Source organism: Salmo trutta, chromosome 30, assembly GCF_901001165.1.
Source record: "Salmo trutta chromosome 30, fSalTru1.1, whole genome shotgun sequence".
In the NCBI taxonomy this organism is placed as follows: domain Eukaryota; kingdom Metazoa; phylum Chordata; class Actinopteri; order Salmoniformes; family Salmonidae; genus Salmo; species Salmo trutta.
In genome coordinates this window covers 14,283,905-14,302,188 of record NC_042986.1, presented here as the reverse complement: position 1 = coordinate 14,302,188, position 18,284 = coordinate 14,283,905, and the positions used below count along the sequence as shown (strand labels likewise).

At 43.5% G+C, this 18,284-nt stretch overlaps 1 protein-coding gene across 3 annotated transcripts in view; it reads right to left on the bottom strand.

The window, feature by feature from the left end:
• Positions 1-262: 262 nt before the first annotated feature.
• LOC115168037 (lysine-specific demethylase 5B-B) overlaps positions 263-18,284 on the bottom strand; it is a 35,712-nt gene continuing 17,690 nt past the window's right edge. For all 3 annotated transcript variants that reach the window (XM_029722887.1, XM_029722888.1, XM_029722889.1), the window contains exons 10-28: positions 16,980-17,099; positions 16,706-16,864; positions 16,345-16,526; positions 15,967-16,129; positions 15,735-15,854; positions 15,440-15,634; positions 14,907-15,088; positions 13,415-13,539; positions 11,603-11,753; positions 11,286-11,400; positions 9,227-9,582; positions 7,829-7,967; positions 7,508-7,687; positions 7,247-7,396; positions 6,588-7,037; positions 6,372-6,456; positions 5,976-6,184; positions 1,074-1,337; positions 263-837 (exon numbers count right to left, since the gene is read on the bottom strand). In XM_029722887.1, the coding sequence (XP_029578747.1) occupies positions 709-837; positions 1,074-1,337; positions 5,976-6,184; positions 6,372-6,456; positions 6,588-7,037; positions 7,247-7,396; positions 7,508-7,687; positions 7,829-7,967; positions 9,227-9,582; positions 11,286-11,400; positions 11,603-11,753; positions 13,415-13,539; positions 14,907-15,088; positions 15,440-15,634; positions 15,735-15,854; positions 15,967-16,129; positions 16,345-16,526; positions 16,706-16,864; positions 16,980-17,099 (3,474 nt within the window). In that variant the 3' untranslated portion in view covers positions 263-708. The remainder of the gene's footprint in view (positions 838-1,073; positions 1,338-5,975; positions 6,185-6,371; positions 6,457-6,587; positions 7,038-7,246; positions 7,397-7,507; positions 7,688-7,828; positions 7,968-9,226; positions 9,583-11,285; positions 11,401-11,602; positions 11,754-13,414; positions 13,540-14,906; positions 15,089-15,439; positions 15,635-15,734; positions 15,855-15,966; positions 16,130-16,344; positions 16,527-16,705; positions 16,865-16,979; positions 17,100-18,284) is intronic.

Below are 18,284 nucleotides of genomic sequence, written 5' to 3'. Positions count from 1 at the left end.
ACTATAGTGTATGTGGCAGTTGATCCAGTTCCTTCTGTCTGCTAAATTGCTAGTCTACAACTGTAACTTACCCCAGTCGATACACTTCCTGTTCTGTACATCAAACCATTGCTGAAGCATCAACACGTAGTTCAGAGGAGACCAATCCATTGAATTCAAGTGAGACAAACCTTATTGCTCAGATAAATAAACTTAGTCTACCAAAAATTATATAAGTCAGAGAAGTTTGATGCAAGTACTAAGCACTGGGTTTCCCAAAAAATACAGTTCTCTCTATCACATGATTTATTATGGGGAAGGAGGGGACCTTAACCAACACCATCTGTCTCTGGTTTTGCATGCAAGGAAGTTCAATATACTGTAATATACCCTTGGATCTTTACAGAGTGCCTTATTGTTTGACTCCTTTGCACCATCCTTTATATGGAAACCCATGCAGCACTGACTCCACATCATGTCACAACCACAAACAGTTCAAAGGAGGAAAGAAAAAGATGTAAAAAATACAAAAAAAGTAACAAACAGTATCGTTCTGGACAACAACCCAATAAAGAGGAGATAGCACCGTTGTCACAAAGGGGATGAGGACAAGGAGGGCTAGGTCTGTGACATCCTGACTTGTGTGGCCAAGTAGCTAACGGAGTAGGCCGAAAACCGTCAGACTTCCAGCTTTCCTTCCAAAACGCCATCCATTCTCTCCTCAAATCCTCAGCGGCCATCGCTTATTGTACAGCTGACACACACATAGTCCTCTTTCTCAGCCAACTCGGCTGTCACACCCACACAGACCTGGTGGAACCACTGGTTACAGCTGCCGTCACACTGGACCCAGTCCACCTGAAATAAGTCAAAAACACCAAATAAAGAAAACTCAAGTGACATAAGCCAGACAAGGAACTGAACATTCAGTAAATTTTACAATTTCTACTACAAACAAACTGCTAGGCATTCTGTCCCTCTGTCCTTTATTTGAACTCCAACACTAGCAGTCAGTCAATCAGGTTTTCGCAATTAATAAAATATCGCTTATCTTATTTCATATTCTCTTATTATCAGTGAGTGATTTATTTTACCTCATCTCCTTCTGGCTGCTGGCATCCCTCTGCTGGACACATGGCCATCTCCTCTTCAGAGTCGTCTGACTGGGAGAAGTCGGAACGAGGAGATGAGGAGGTCGAGGCTGCCCTGCGTTCCAGGTTCTTCTCCTTGTTCATTTTCTGTCTCTTGTTTTGGAGCTTCTTGGCCTTGTCCCTGCGCTCTGTCTCCAGAGCCTCCCTCTCCAGGCGTCGCTTGGCCTTCTTCTCTACTCCGTTAACTACTTCCTTTTTCAGGCCATCCTGAAGAGATAGAAAACGTAACATCTTAAAGTAAACTGGATTTCTTATTTTCATCAGTGATGAAACGGTAACAGTGATAAACCAAATGCTTTTATAGACCAATCATAAAAAAAACATACCATTGAATTTAATGTATTTGTACGAAAGGCTGTGGAGAAATGGTAGTCATCATAGTCGAATAGATAGAAGTTAGTCATATCAGAGCTGTAGCTCCGCCCACCAGTGAAATGGAGAAAAACACGCTGGGCAATTCCAGCTCAGAGAAGTCAAGTGAGAGAAGGTTCCAGCCATCCTGTGGTTTTCCACTACTTAGCTTTCATTGTGTTAGCCAAGGCCAGTGTGCATCCTTGTTGATATGCAAGTACATATTTAATATCCTTCAGGTGTTTGTCTAAAGACGCACTTGGGGACAATATTGTCATTTTATGGATACGCTAATTAGGCATTTCTATTGCGAGCCATCAAGAGCTAGCAACTGTAACGAAGCTTGCTAGCTCCGTCTCTCCGATCATATTATTTCTGACATTTAGCCTAGAATTCGTATTGTGTAAATGTCCCCCAGTGCCTTTTTACATACCCTGTATAGATGTATAGAAGATGGCACCGACAGACATGAAAGCTCTGCTTCTAGCTCCTAAGCAACTTTGCAGTATTTTTGTGTGTTATTTTTGTGTGTTATTTCTTACATTATTAGCCCAGAACGTTTGTGTTATTACATACAGCCGGAAATAACTCTTGGATATCAGAGCGGCGGTAACTCACCAGCATTACAACCAGGAATACGACTTTCCCCGAATTTGGATCCTTTGTTCGTACCCCGCAAGGCAGTTTAATTTATTCCTGATGCTGCTCCAAGATGCCACCGGCGGAGTAGAGGTATTCTGAGTGGACTTCTTTTCCGACTCAGGAGGCGTGCACACCATCCACCACTTCCGAGTATATTACTCAATAATGTTCAGTCCCTGGACAAAAAAGTAGACGAGCTCTGGGCAAGGATCTCCTTTCAGAGACATCAGGGACGGAATCATGGCTCTCTCTGGATACACTGTCCCCGTCCATTCAGCCAACTGGGTTCTCAGTACACATATGAATAAAGAACTCTCTGGGAAGAAGAAAGGCGGAGGGCAATTGAACTTATTCCAGAGTCTGCTCCAAGACGCCGCCAGCAGAGAAGAGGTATTCGGAGTGGACTTCGAGTCCATCCACTACTTCAGAGTATTTTACTCGCTAATGTTCAGTCCTTGGACAATAAAGTAGACGAGCTTAGGGCGAGGATCTCCTTCCAGAGAGACATCAGGAACTGTAACATACTCTGTTTCACAGAATCATGGCTCTCTCCAGATATACTATCCCCGTCCATACAGCCAGCTGGGTTCTCAGTACATTGCGCAGACAGGAATAAAGAACTGTCTGGGAAGAAGGCAGGCGGTGGTGTATGTTTCATGATTAACTACACAAGGTGTGATTGTGATAACGTACAGGAACTCAAGTCCTTTTGTTCACCCAACCTAGAATATCTCAATCAAATGTCGACCATATTAACTCCCGCGATAATTCTCTTTGGTTATAGTAAGAGCTATGTATATTCCTCTCAAGCCGATACCAGGACAGCCGTCAAGGAACTACACTGGACTTTGTGCAAACTGGAAACCACATATCCTGAGGCCGCACTTATTGTAGGTGGGGATTTAAAACAAACGAAACTTGAGAAATTCCATTAACACATTGCCTGTAGTACTTGTGCTACAAAATCTCGCGACCATTGTTACTCCCCCTTCCGGGATGGCTTCAAGGCTCTCCCCCACTCTCCCTTCGGCAAATCAGATCGACTCGATTTTGCACCTACCTTCCTATATGCAGAAAGTCAAAATAGGAAGTACCCATGCTAAGGTCTGTTCAACGCTGGTCTGACCAATCGGAATCCATGGTTCAAGATTGTTTTGATCACGAGGACTGGGATATGTTCCGGGTTGCCTCTGAGAATAACATTGACGTATACACGGACACGGTGACTGAGTTCATCAGGAAGTGTATAGGGGATGTTGTTCCCACTGACTATTAACGCCTACCCAAACCATAAAACGCAGATAGATGGCAGCATTCGCGCAAAACAGAAAGCATGAACCACCACTTAACCAAGGCAAGGTGACTGGGAATATGCACAAATATAAACAGTGTAATTATTCCCTCCGTAAGGCAATCAAACAGGCAAAACGTGGAGCCGCAATTCAACAGCTCAGACCCGAGACGTATGTGGCAGGGTCTACAGACAACCACAGATTACAAAGGGAAAACCAGCCACGTCGCAGAGACGGAAGTCTTGCTCCTGGATTAGCTAAACACCGTCGCCCGCTTTAAGGATAACACAGTGCCACTGACGCGGCCTGCTCCCAAAGACTGTGGACTCTCGTTCTCTGTGGCCGATGTGAGTAAGACATTTATGAGTGTTAACCCTCGCAAGGCTGCCGGGTCAGACGGCATACCTAGCCGCGTCCCCTGAGCATGCGCAGACCAGCTGGCTGAATATGTCTGTAAACACTCCAATCTCTCCTTATCAGGGTCTGCTGTCCCCACTTGCTTCAAGATGTCCACTATGGTTCCTGTACCCAAGAAATGGTAACTGAAGTAAATTACTATCGCACCGTAGCACTTACTTCTGTCATCATGAAGTGCTTTGAGAGGCTAGTTAAGGATCATGTCACCTCCATCTTACCTGATACCCTAGACCCACTTCAGTTTGCATACCGCTCCAATAGATCCACAGATGATGCAATCGCCATTGCACTGCACACTGTCCTATCCCATCTGGACAAGAGGAATACCTATGTAAGTACGTTGTTCATTGACCATAGCTCAGCCTTCAACACCATAGTACCCTCCAAGCTCATCATTAAGCTTGGGTCCCTGGGTCTGAATCTGCCCTGTGCAACTGGGTCCTGGACTTCCTGACAGGCCGCCCCCAGGTGGTGAAGGTCGGAAACAACACCTCCACTACGCTGATCCTCAACACAGGGGCCCCACAAAGGTGTGTGCTCAGCCCCTTTCTGTACTCCTTGTTCACCTATGGCTGCGTGGCCACGCACACCTCCAACTCTAGGGCAGCATCCCGGAGTCGCCTCTTCACTGTTGACATTGAGACCGGTGTTTTGCGGGTACTACTTAATGAAGCTGCCAGTTGAGGACTTGAGGCGTTTGTTTCTCAAACTAGACGCTCTAATGTAGTTGTCCTCTTGCTCAGTTGTGCACCGGGGCCTCCCACTCCTCTTTCTATTCTGGTGAGAGCCAGTTTGCTCTGTTCTGTGAAGGGAGTATTACACAGCGTTGTACGAGATCTTCAGTTTCTTGGCAATTTCTCACATGGAATAGCCTTAATTTCTCAGAACAAGAATAGACTGATGAGTTTCAGAAGAAAGTGCTTTGTTTCTGGCCATTTTGAGCCTGTAATTGAACCCTCAAATGCTGATGCTCCAGATACTCAACTAGTCTAAAGAAGGCCAGTTTTATTGCTTCTTTAAATCAGAACAGTTTTCACCGGTGCTAACATAATTGCAAAAGGTTTTTCTAATGATCAATTATCCTTTTAAAATGATAAACTTGGATTAGCTAACACAATGTGCCATTGGAATACAGGAGTGATGGTTGCTGATAATGGGCCTCTGTACACCTATGTAGATATTCCAACACTGAATGGACTTCTTATTTACAACATTAACAAGGTCTACACTGTATTTCTGATCAATTTGATGTTATTTTAATGGACAAAATGTTTTTGTTTTTCTTTCAAAAACAAGGACATTTCTAAGTGACCCCAAAGTTTTGACGGTAGCACACACACACAGTATTCTAGTCAATGCCACTCCGACATTGCTCATCCTAATATTTATATTTTTCTTAATTACATTATTTTACTTTTAGATGTGTGTATTGTTGTGAATTGTTAGATACTACTCCACTGTTGGAGATAGGACCACAAGCATTTCACCCACAATAACATCTGCTAAATATGTGTATGTGACCAATAACATTGGATTTGATTTTAATGTGGGTATCTTTCATTGTGAACCTTGTTGAGGTATTTCAAGTCCATTGTGCAGTTGTAGCCCTGTACTGAAGAGTACGGTGCTATGCTTTGTAGAACAGCGGCACCCCTTTGATCTCTAATTAGTGGGGTCATGTTGCATGGCTCTGTATTGCCTTGTATAGCATTAAGCCATTATAGCCACGTTATTATTACATGCATATTGTTTATAGTATAGTGAACTAGAGATTGTATTATGTATACACTCTACATCTGTCATTCAATATCGCATCTTTATTTCTCTCTTTACTTGCAGACCACATACACACTTCCTTAATGCAAGTTGCCATACCACTAAGTGCCTTGGCCCATACATGCTACATACACTGTGCTGTTCCGTGCCCGTACTGTGAATCTTCAGCGTCATTAAACCACCTAGACCGCACTCCTCCGTCTTGTCATCTGTGCCCTTATCAGCACACGAGAGCGAACATAAAGTAAAACCTAAAGAATATACAGTCCACCAAGTCCTCAGTTACAGTACTTGATAGCTAGCGTGCTCTCACACACACACACACACACACACACACACACACACACACACACACACACACACACACCTCTTTTTGTGGAGAGCTTCTTCCCTGAGAGTTGCACTGCTTGCGTTTGTCACAGCCCGAGGGGTCGTCCTCTTGCTGTGACGTGCGTCCGTGGGTGTGATGCGTTCCCAGCCCGTTCAGTAACACATGGTAGAGCTGTGTGATCTCTGGCAGAGACACCTGCAGCAGGAGCCCTTCCACCATCAGCTCCTCCAGCTCCACACTCAGACCTGCAGCAGCACAGCACACATCAGGTTATTGTAAAGGAGAAATATTCTCAATCACCTACCGTAGCTGGTTAAATAATCAGTAGTCATCAGTAGAGCGCTAATCAATATAATGAAGTTATCAAGAAGTCCAGCTGGTGATAAGAATTACAAATGATTCTACAACACTGCTTTATACCACAGAACTGACCCTGCAGAGGAATGCATCGTTGCTCAGTGTAGAAGACCATCTGATCATGACTTGTCCTGTTCCACTCTGGAGTCAAACATGGTGGCTGTTTATATAGAAAAAATAAATATCAAATTCATTACTAATCTGGTCATTAACATAACTGTCTCTTAATTCTGAATTATATGACTTTAAAATGGATAGATAACTACATTTCAGAGAAGGTGTGTGACTGACCTTTCCAACCGGAGATGGTGAAGTTGTAAAGTTCTCCTCCAGGTCTGGAAGGCCACAGGAGGCCGAGACCTGTCGCGCACGGTGTTGCCAGCTGACTGTTCTCTCAACCAAATAGTGAAGCGCATCGCCTTCCGGTAGACGCACCTGAATACGCTGCAGCGACGCCAGCAAGGGCATGACCTTGTCCAGGGGGGGCTTCTCCGAGCGTCGGCAGTCTGGACACAGCCAGGCCTGGGCTGAACGGGAGTCTGAGGGAGCCCTCACACACACGCTGTGGAAGGCGTCCCGGCAGAGCTCACACTGTAACATGGCTCCCATGGGGGGATTCTGACACACACACACCTTCAGGTCCATGCAGTCTGCCGTAGGGAGGAGCTTGGACTCGTTAGCTGCCCGGAGGGAGGAGAGGGCCCACATCTCCCGTAACCGCACTTCCCCGAGAGTTGCCAGCTGGTAAATAAATGTCAAAACATTTCAATTTATAGAATTTGAATGTAAGTTCATGTCCAACATGAATTGAGATACAATACATATCCAGTACTAGAAAGAAGAAGAGAAAGTGAAGGTCCGCACTTTGAATTGAGTTGAAAAATAAAAGATGTCTCAAACTGAATACATGGCCATTGTAGGTGTACTTACAGCTGAGGTGGTGTACTTACAGCTGAGGTAGTGTCCTTGGTCTCTAAGAGAGCTTTTTCCACATCACTGAGACAGTCTAGCTTCACCATCTTCTTCTTACTGCAGTCTTTAGCTTTTTTTGACTTCCTTTTCGGAGACCCTGCTCCAACCTCAAATCTTGGACACAGAACCTGTGGACAAGAACAAAATGATGAATGCATTTCTGGGAATTAAACTGCTTTATACTGTACATCACTCATGGACAATTCATAGGTGGCGCATTGCAGCCATTAGACAATTACCTCAAGTAGAGTGAAGTGAGAGTTTTTGATGAGGAAAATTTTAGCAGCAGACTCTTTCCAGGCCTGCAGCTCTGCTACCAGAAACTCTAGATGTTTTAGAGGGTCCAGCTGGACTGGGATGGCTTGTCCTCGTATAACCATATCAGAGAGCTCGTCAAACAATGGAATGGAATCTCCATCCTATAAAAGCACACCGAATTCAAGTTTTCTAAACATAATGGTTCCACATATTTCCTTTACATGTCAACCTGGGAGCATTGTTTCTATAAAAATCATGTATAAAAACATCATTGTGAAACGTGGTGTTTTATTTTTCCGTACCTGAAATGCCTCTGCTTCCTGAAGCCACTCCCTGGCCCTACTGATGGAGTCCTTCAGCATCATACAGTTGGGGAGGTAAGCAGGTATACCCACCACCTTCTCAGCTGCTTCAGAGAGGACTTCTATAGATGGGGGGGGCCTGGTGGAGAAGAAAACAGTTAGGTCAAAAGACTGGTCAGTCACCAGCACAAGGGGCCCAGTTATCCGACTGACAGGAAGCATACATATCATATTATCCATCTGTATGGACTATGGAGAAATGTTCTCAGGTGTGTATCAATCATAAAAATATGAATGTACTATCATGAGAAAAAAACAGACAATTCCTAAGACATTTCACTTCCCTTATTGTTCAACATTTGTTGCTATTCACTCCATCTTTCATAAAGGTCAATTCCAGATCTTTCTGATGTAAGCAGACATCACTGTTGTGATGCTTGTGAACCATGCAACGTTTTCCTCTGACAACTGATGGATTGTTTAGTGTTAGTAGCTTTACATAGGCATCTATACTGACCCCTTGCAACCATGATACACTTTTACACTTTCAAACCATTGGTTACATATACAGTTACCGTGGTATGGGCTATGCACAACTCTATAATAAAGAAAATTTTCAACATACCGATAAAATCATAAAGAAAACAAAAACTATCCATCCGTCCTTGAGGAGATAAAAAGAACAGCACTTCTCACTATACTAAGCTCTAAAATGACAGAACATTTGAATGAACTCTAGCTCTAGAAAGATGCAGACAATTAAAACTGGACTGAAAAAGACTGTTAAACCGTGGATATGTGGCGCGCGCACAGAATAGATGCACATTCCTTGGAGAGCCATGCCATTAAAAAAAAGCTGCTTGAAAAACGCCGGTGACAGTGATTACTAAAAAGCACTGGGTACCAAATGGGATGAAAGCAGAACTAGATATGCATGCTCACTTTTTGTAGATCTTGTTGAATATTCTAGCAGCAGCATTTTGCACTAGCTGGAATTAAAATGAAGCAAAATCAGGGACACTGACATACTGTAGTTCTGCTAATGTACAAATCAGTAATCCAGTATGTTTGTACATTCGTTAAAGAGAAACCTCACTAGCTTTAATATAAGTGCCATAACCACATGGCTCATTTTGGCTAAGAGTAGAGAAAGTTCAAATTCAAGACCCAGAGTTGAATCTCTGAGTGAGGACACAATTATTGTAAATTCAGGTCTAAATGATCCAGAATAACAAAGCCCAGAAGATGACCTTAACCTATTTTTAAAATCCACTCATCTAAAATTTTGGCCTGTCTTCTTTGACATCGGATTCCTAAAAAAAACAACCCTGAAATACCTGGTTTACCGATTAAGATTACAGATGTAAACGATAAATCCTCGGTGTGTGCGGCCCTCACCTGGCCTTGAGGAGGATGCTGGTCTTTTCCTCCCAATGTTCAGACACCGTGAGCAGCTCCTGCAGATGAGCCATGGCCTTCTCCACAGAGGGGTGAGGGGTCAGGCCCACACCCTGGTCTATCAGCCTCCGCATGGTCTCCAGGGTGAGGGTGGAGGGCTGGGCGCTGGTCTGCTGCACACCCTCCAGCCAACGGGCTTGCTCCAGCCTCTCCCGTAGTATCGGAAGTTCAGGCAGCTCCACATCAAAGTCAAAGCTAACGTCTAGAAGACTCTGGATCACCGCTGTGCCGGTGGCCTCATCCATCAGAACTTTCTCACTGTGCTGCTGGAAGTCTTCGATGCAATTCAAGAGATCCTAAGAAAATAAACGTCATTCATATCATTATGAATACTATTCTACAATGATTGAGGATTCAGATGGGTTTATGCTTTTACCTTGAGAGGAATACTTTCTGGTTAGGGATGTTAACGGTTAACATTTGATCGGTCATGCACATCGGTCTATAGGTTAATTTGAATAATGTAATGGAATTAAATTGCCGCATGTATGTTTTTGTTAGTCGTCATGCATTTTATTTATCACATTCGCACAGCATACAGACCCTAGTTTGAGTGGAATATCACCTGTCGAACAGTGCGAGAGCTGCAACTGCTCCTCAAACAGCTAGTTTCTGCTGGAGTGAAAAGCCCAGTCATTGCGGAACAATTCTAAACGCAATCACGTGTTAAAAACAGAGTTTTGATAGCCACGATTAAAAAGAGGGTCCCAGCTTTCCCATTCGCCATTCAAGTGCATAGGATCAGGCAACGTTAGGCAGGCTATTAGCGCATCACCAACCACTTTGCTATCCGAGCTGGAGGCTGTACACAATTTGGAAAAATATACTTAATTTATTGAAACCTGAATGTTTTACTTCCTCTTATGAGGCATGTCTCACCTTGCTTCAAAGGAGCCTAGCCAAAATCCAACCATAGAAATGGGGAATTTATTTTATGAAGACTTCCTCATATGCTACTGAAATCAGCATTTCTCTCCTGTTCCATTGGTTTCCATGTCAATTTTCTTTTGTTGTTCAGAAGCCAAAGGCACCATCCAAAGGCACCACCATCTCCCTCACTAGCTTTAAGCACCAGCTGTCAGAGCAGCTCACAGATCACTGCACCTGTTCATAGCCCATCTGTATACAGCCCATCTATCTACCTACCTCATCCCCATACTGTATTTATTTATTTTGCTCCTTTTGCACCCCAGTATCTCTACTTGCACATCCATCTTTTGCACATCTACCATTCCAGTGTTTAATTGCCATATTGTAATTACTTTGCCACCATGGCCTATTTATTGCCTTAATTTCCTTATTTTACCTAATTTGCACTCACTGTATATTGACTTTTTGTTTTATTTTTTCTACTGTATTATTGACTGTATGTTTTGTTCATTCCATGTGTAACTCTGTGTTGTATGTGTCTAACTGCTATGCTTTATCTTGGCCAGGTCGCAGTTGCAAATGAGAACTTGTTCTCAACTAGCTTACCTGGTTAAATAATGGTGAAATAAAATAAATAAATAAAAATCCCAGTCATATTAGCAACCCATCATAGTTGTTGCGGTTAGATTCCCCCTCTTCCATGTTTCTAACAGAGATGTTCATCTCCGTCACATATGGAACCGCTCACATCAGGTGTGCTGTTTAGAACTGTGTTTTACATTCTGGTGAAAGTTTGGAAATTGTGTGTTATTAGCTGCTTCATTACAATAGTTGTGGCTGTGAGCCAAATGTCTGTTCCTTGTATGCATGCATAACATTTTCTGTGTCATGTCATTTTACTGTTGGGATTTATTTGTACAGTTTGTTAACCGGTTAATGAGGGTCGGTTAAAATAGGCAGGAAAATTGACCGAAATTTGCATTCCATCTCTGACCAATCGCGTTAAACACAGTTCCCCAGTCATCTTAGTTAGGTCTAATCAATTCCAATGACATTTTCTAATGGCTGCAACATCACGGCATTTAGATATTGAACTTCCTCATTGCATGGCATGTAGTATCTATTGGACCTTTAATTTGGGGGCTTGAGGAAGGCTGCAAGGGATGTTGTAAAGTTGCCTGACAAATGACCTCAGCTCCTGCACGGTCAGCTGGCTCTGGGTCTTCCCCCCACCACACCGATACCTGAGAGAGAATTATCACAACAATTGAATCAAACTGCATCATGCAAACCCTTTTATCAAACTGGTAATGAAATTTAAATAAACAGTTGGTTGGTTGAGGAATTGAATATTAAGACACAGTTGATCATATGTGGGCAGGGGAGGGGAAATGATCCAGTGATGATACTCCTGTTACATCTGACTGCGGACTGTGTTAGTGGTACCTAGTCTGCCTTTTGCCGTTGAGTAGCTGCTGGGCCACTGAGAAGCACTTCTCTGCATCCTGTGTGACTAAACGGAGCTGACGCAAGAGGTCATTGTCAGGGAACATCTTGGACTCTGATTCGTTAATGAGGGAGCGGAAGACTGACAAGCCTGGGGAGAGAAGGTCAACATTTCAACCAATAGGTTATGAGAGGCCTGATTCACAACTATATGGAACAAAAATATAAACATAACATGTAGAGTGTTGGTCCCATGTTTCATGAGCTGAAATATAAGATCCCAGAAATGTTCCATCCACACAAAAAGCTTCTCTCAAATGTTGTGCACAAATTAATTAGTTTACATCCTTGTTAGTGAGCATTTCTCATCTGCCAAGATAATCCATCCACCTGACAGGTGTGGCATGTCAATAAGCTGATTAAACAGCATGATCATTAACAGATGCACCTTGTGCTGGGACAATAAAATGTCACTCTAAAATGTGCAGTTTTGTCACACAACACAATGCAACAGATGTCTCCAAGTTGAGGGAGCGTGCAATTGGCATGCTGGCTGCAAGAATGTCCACCAGACATGTTGCCAGAGAATTGAATGTTAATTTCTCTACTATAAGGCGCCTCCAACGTAATTTTAGAGAATTTGGCAGTGGGTTTGCAGAACTGAATAATTTCTGCACAAACTCATCTGTGTGCTCGTCGTCCTCACCAGGGTCTTGACCTGACTGCAGTTTGGCATCGTAAACGACGTCAGTGGGCAAATACTACCTTTCGATGGCCACTGGTACACTGGAGAATTGTGCTCGTCACGGATGAATCCCGGTTTCAACTGTACCGGGCAGATAGCAGAGGTGTGGGACAAACGGTTTGCTGATGTCAACGTTGTGAACAGAGTGCCCCATGGTGGCGGTGGGGTTATGGTATGGGCAGACATAAGCTACGGACAATGAATACATTTGCATTTTATCGCTGGCAATTTGAATGCACACAGATAACGTGATGAGATCCTGAGGTCCATTGTCATGCCATTCATCTGCCGCCATCATCTCTGTATCACATCCAGCTGTCATTGGGAGTCCCATAGGGCGGCGCACAATTGGCCCAGCGTCGTCAGGGTTTGGGCAGGGTACGCCGTCATTGTAAATAAGAATTTGTTCAATTTAAATAAAGGTTAAATAAAAAATAAAAATGGTTCAGCATGATAATGCACGGCTCCATGTCGCAAGGATCTGTAAACAATTCCTGGAAGCTGAAAATGTCCCAGTTCTTCCATGGCCTGCATACTCACCAGACATGTCACCCATTGAACATGTTTGGGATGCTCTGGATCAACGTGTACAACAGAGTGTTCCAGTTCCCACCAATATCCAGCAACTTCGCACAGCTATTGAAGAAGAGTGGGACAAAATTCCACAGGCCACAATCAACAGCCTGATCAACTATTTTCAAAGGGGGCGAGTCGCGCTGCATGAGGCAAATGGTGGTCACACCAGATACTGACTGGTCTTCTGCTACACGCCCCAAGCTTTTTTTGTAAATGATCTGCGACCAACCGATGCATATCCGTATTCCCAGTCATGTGAAAACCATAGATTAGGGCATAATGAATTCATGTCAATTGACTGATTTCCTTATATGAACTGTAACTCGGTAAAATCTTAGAAATTGTTGCACGTTGCGTTTATATTTTTGTTCAGTGTGAATACAGTTTAACTCTAAGGGGCGGTTTTCCAAACCCAGATTATGGCTAATTTCTGGATTTCAAAGTACTTTTAATGGAGAGAAGAATATAGACAAGCTGAATTTGTCTCTCACTTTTTTTCTTGTCCAGCTTAGCCTCCAGAGTCTCCGTTACGCGGGATGCCCACTCGTCGTAGGACTCAGCTCGCTGCTTCACCACATTCATCATGGGGTACAGATCATCCAGTGTAAATCTATAACTGCAAGTGGAAAAGGGAATAATATCAGTAGAGGTCAAAGCCAGAGCAGATGAGCCATCTGAGGACACCAGGACTATAGAAATGTAATTAAAGGAGCCGATGTGACTCCTTATTCTACATGTCAAAGAGGCATGTTTGTTACACTACATGAACAAACGTACGTGGACACCTGTTCGTCGAACATCTCATTTGAATTAATATGGAGTTGGTCCCCCCTTTTCTGATATATAACAGCCTCCACTCTTCAGGGAAGGCTTTCCACTAGATGTTGGAACATTGCTGCGGGGACTTGCTTCCATTCAGCCACAAGAGCATTAGTGAGCTTGGGCAATTAGGCTCGTAGTCAGCATACCAATTCATCCCAAAGGTGTTCGATGCCGTTGAGGTCAGGACTCTTTGCAGGCCAGTCAAGTTCTTCCACACCGATCTCGACAAACCATTTCTGTATGGACCTCGCTTTGTGCACAGGGGCATTGTCATGCTAAAACAGGAAAGGGCCTTCCCCAAACTGTTACCACAAAGTTGGAAGCACAAAATCTTCTAGAATGTCATTGTATGGTGTAGCGTTAAGATTTCCCTTCACTGGAACTAAGTGGCCTAGCCTGAACCATGAAAAACAGCCCCAGACCATTATCCCTCCACCAAACATTAGCTGGCACTATGCATTCGGGACAGGTTGTGTTCTCCTGGCATCTGCCAAACCCAGATTCGTCCGTCGGATTGCCAGATGTTGAAGTGTGATTCATCACTTCAGAGAACTTGTTTCCACTGCTCCAGAGTCCAATGTGGTGGAGCTTTACACCACTCCAGCCGATGCTTGGCATTGCGCACGGTGATCTTAGGCTTGTGTGCGGCAGCTCTGACATGGAAACCCATTTCATGGAGCTCCCGATAAACAGTTACTGTGCTGACGTTGCTTCCAGAGGCAGTTTGGAACTCTGTAGTGAGTGTTGCAACCGAGGACAGATGATTTCTACATGCTTCAGCACTCTGCAGACAAACTGACTTGTTGGAAAGGTGGCAACCTATGATGGTGCCATGTTGAAAGTCAGTCTTCATTCAGTAAGGCCATTCTACTGTCAATGTTCTATGGAGATTGCATGGCTGTCTGCTCGATTTTATACACCTGTTAGCAACAGGTGTGGCTGAAATAGCTGAATCCACTCATTTGAAGGTGTGTCCACATATTTTTATTTATATAGAGTATTTCTATTTGAACGTTCGACAACATTGTGCCCTGTTGAATGCACCCCGGGACTCACTTCAGTGTGGAAAAGGGAGAAAAAAATCTGTGGAGATTAAAGCCAAACTGGCGTGCTGTGGATAGACTTGATGCGTCGGAGGACAAGACATGAGACATGACTCACTTCAGTGTGTAGTTGGTGAGGGGGCAGGAGCAGAGGTCCTGGATGTGGTGGAGACAGACCAGCTGGCCGGGGCTGCAGGGGCAGGTGATGGCAGACAGGAAACAGGTGGTCCTACATTTGGCACACTGCCGCTCATCATCCTGCAGGAGATCGTATTCCGCCTGCTCACAATGCAACACCCCCTTCGGGAGAAAGACACAAACACAATCATGTTATAAACGAAGACCCGAGAGACGGGGAACCAGACAGCTGTTCTCCTTAATTGGAGTGAACAATATCTCATTAGTGTTTGATAAGCCTCTAAAAATGCATACATCAAAATGACCTGTTTAGGTCTCGTTGCTCTGCCTATCAAAATAATATATTGTGATATATTATGACCTGAAAAATACAGAAATATAAAGCAATGATATAATATTACTCTAAGAATTGCTTATTCTTTAGAATTAAAAAAAAAACTTTGATTAATTGATTTGAAAAGTGAAAAATCAATGTATTTTCACATATATCTGTCTGTTGTCGGGGCACTTTACCATCTTGCGGACTTTATCTCGTAGGTCCTGTTCCTCTCTGATCATATCCTTCATATCCTTCTGGACAGCCGACGCCAGGACCACATCCAGACTGTTGGCCTTGGAGGCCATCTTGCAGATCATCTCGTCGTGGGAGAAAACACAGTACCGATGCAGCAGTCTGTAGTGGTCAACGCATTGGCGGCCTAATGCCATCTGAGATTAACCAAAGAGAGACTATATTAGTAAACAGTCGACTTCACATAAACTAACCCCTGCAATATAATATCAATGAGGAAGCCAATGAGTATCTTACCCAGTCCACAGTGCAGAAGTTGACAGCCTCAGCGAAGTTAAAACCTTGGTTGAAACCACTGTGATAGGCTCTGGGGAAAGTGATGACAAACTCACCAGCACACTGATTGGTTCTGTAAATCTGGGGACACAGAAAATATCGCTTTCAGACTGATTTCTCTGTTACTGAAATGACATAGTATTCTATGGAAATACGTGGGTGTAAGTCTAGTTACATTGAGAAAGACACTTACCGGAACCCCGTAGGACATGAGGGTGTTGGGGTTCATGATGGTGACCAGTTGGTGGAGGAGATCTGGCTGAATCTGAAACAGCTCTGGAGCTAGTTTCTTCATCACAGCCTCCAACTGTTCTGCAGCAAAGCCAGGTGCTCCATACCATGTCTTCGGTTCCCCCCTTTCAAAAACAAACAGAGCTTGAGTCGGGAACATCACGCAAATAAGGTATCCAAGGTGATATTAATAGCTTGAAAATATTGTCCTGACTCCATATAGAAAATGTGGAAAAATAAAAAGAATCACTGATCATAAGCAAAATGGCACTTTGTACCATGTTACTAATTACTTCATTTCAACATCCCTAAATAAAGAGTGGTTGGTCAACATCAGTACCAGTGCAGGTAGTTGATGGAGTAGCTCCAGTGGTCCTCGATGTGCCAGCAGAAGGAGGAGAAGCACATGCCTACATAGAGCCAAGGTAGCGTCATCCCACAGATGTCTGCTGTGACATGAGTCAACACTGACGGGTCCATCATCGCCATGTTGTTCAGGTTCCAGCCACAATTCAGGTACTTCTGTAAGAGATCATGAGAAAGAGTTAAGCCATTTTTTAAATCTATTTTTATTCCGATTCAAAATGGTACATTGGCAAGACATTAAAATTGAAAGACACGTTTTGCCATTATATTGTGAGTCTACTGTGTGATACACTGAATTGGTTTGGCTACCCATTCATTTGAATACAGCTGCCTACCTCATCCTTTTCTGAAACCTTAAATCTTCCATTCTTGATGGGGAACCCGCTCCCAAACTCCTTGGAGGCTATATCTGCTCCGTACTCCACTGTGACGTCCTCTTCGATGGTGCTCACCAAGCGCCAGAACTCTTTTTCTACCAACTCTGTGGGAACCATCTGAAACAAACAAACAATACAAATTTTAAAAATGCCATTACATGACAGTTGTGAATCAATTACAACAGGTCAAAATTGTTAGACCTTCCTTAATGATTAGACACATTCTACTTACATGAACTGGCATGTTGAAGTAATCAGATTTGAAGGAGTCTGCCATTTCTCCAAAAGCCCGCAAAGAGTAGTCCCTGTATGCTTGCTCAAAGCCAAATGCCTCCTGAGGTTTGCTGCACTCCTGTTCAAAAGAAGAAAAAAAAGGGTAGAAATCACACCTTAATAACAGTTTTCTTTTCACAGACAAACGCATTCGGTACTCCGCATAGAGCTTTTAAATGGCTTTTTGAGGAGGAGTGGAAGTGAACACTGGAATGCAAAGAACTTGCATTTGTAAACAACAGCTATTACGTTGTGGCTGCATGGATAGTAAGGTTAGCAGCAGGAGGTGGTGACGCTAGGATGATGTATAGCACACGGTTAAGTTGTTTATCATGGCGGTTGATCCTACATAGGGTAGACAGCCATCAAATATATATATTTTTTTAATGACACAAAAGTTAGCTTGATCTGCTAAAAACAACATTAGCTACCTAACTAGTACCTAAACTAGCTAGCTAGCTAATGAGCAGATTTCCAGTCCCAAAGAGAGAACTATGATAATACAAAAACACAATTGCAACGAAATATCACATTTTATATCACTTGAGAATAACAAAGAAAGTCGTAGTCTAAATTTCCATGTTTCCTAACCTCAGATACAGAGATCAGAAATACAGAGATTAAACATTCCGATTGACGGTTTTATTTCGATGTCACTTAGTCTCTCTCACTTTGTTTGATGATATTGCACAGATTTGCAGCTGATGTCCTTGATCACTGGCGTGGGTGTAACAATCCCTGTATGGCTGACATAGGACGCAACCCCTGTCCATAACAGCACTTTATACCCACAAAGTAACATCCATTATCCTACCAAAACCATGATCTTGGTTGGGCTAGAGCAGTGGTTCCCAACCTTTTTTGGTTTCTGTAGCACCAAGTATATTTTGCTCTGCTCGGAGTACCCCTGAAGTACCCTCAAAGTACTCCCTCATGTAAATTTGTCCAGTAAGCCTATGGTCTCAGGAGTCTTCTCATGTACCCCCTGCGGATAGGCCAAGCACCCCCCCCCCAGGAGTCCTATTAACCCTGGTTGGGAAACACTGGGCTAGAATAACAGTACGTTAGGTCTCAGAGCAGGTGACATCACCACACTATGCCTACTAGGGCTTTGTCTCACTTTGTCTTTCCTTGATTACTCGCATCCTATCTCCATACCTGTATTTTATCACAATTGTATTGGAGGTGAAGGTACCTTCTACTCCAATGGGTTTTGAGCAGGAGGCGATAAGAGCAATCTAGGAAGGATGAACTGAGAAAGAGC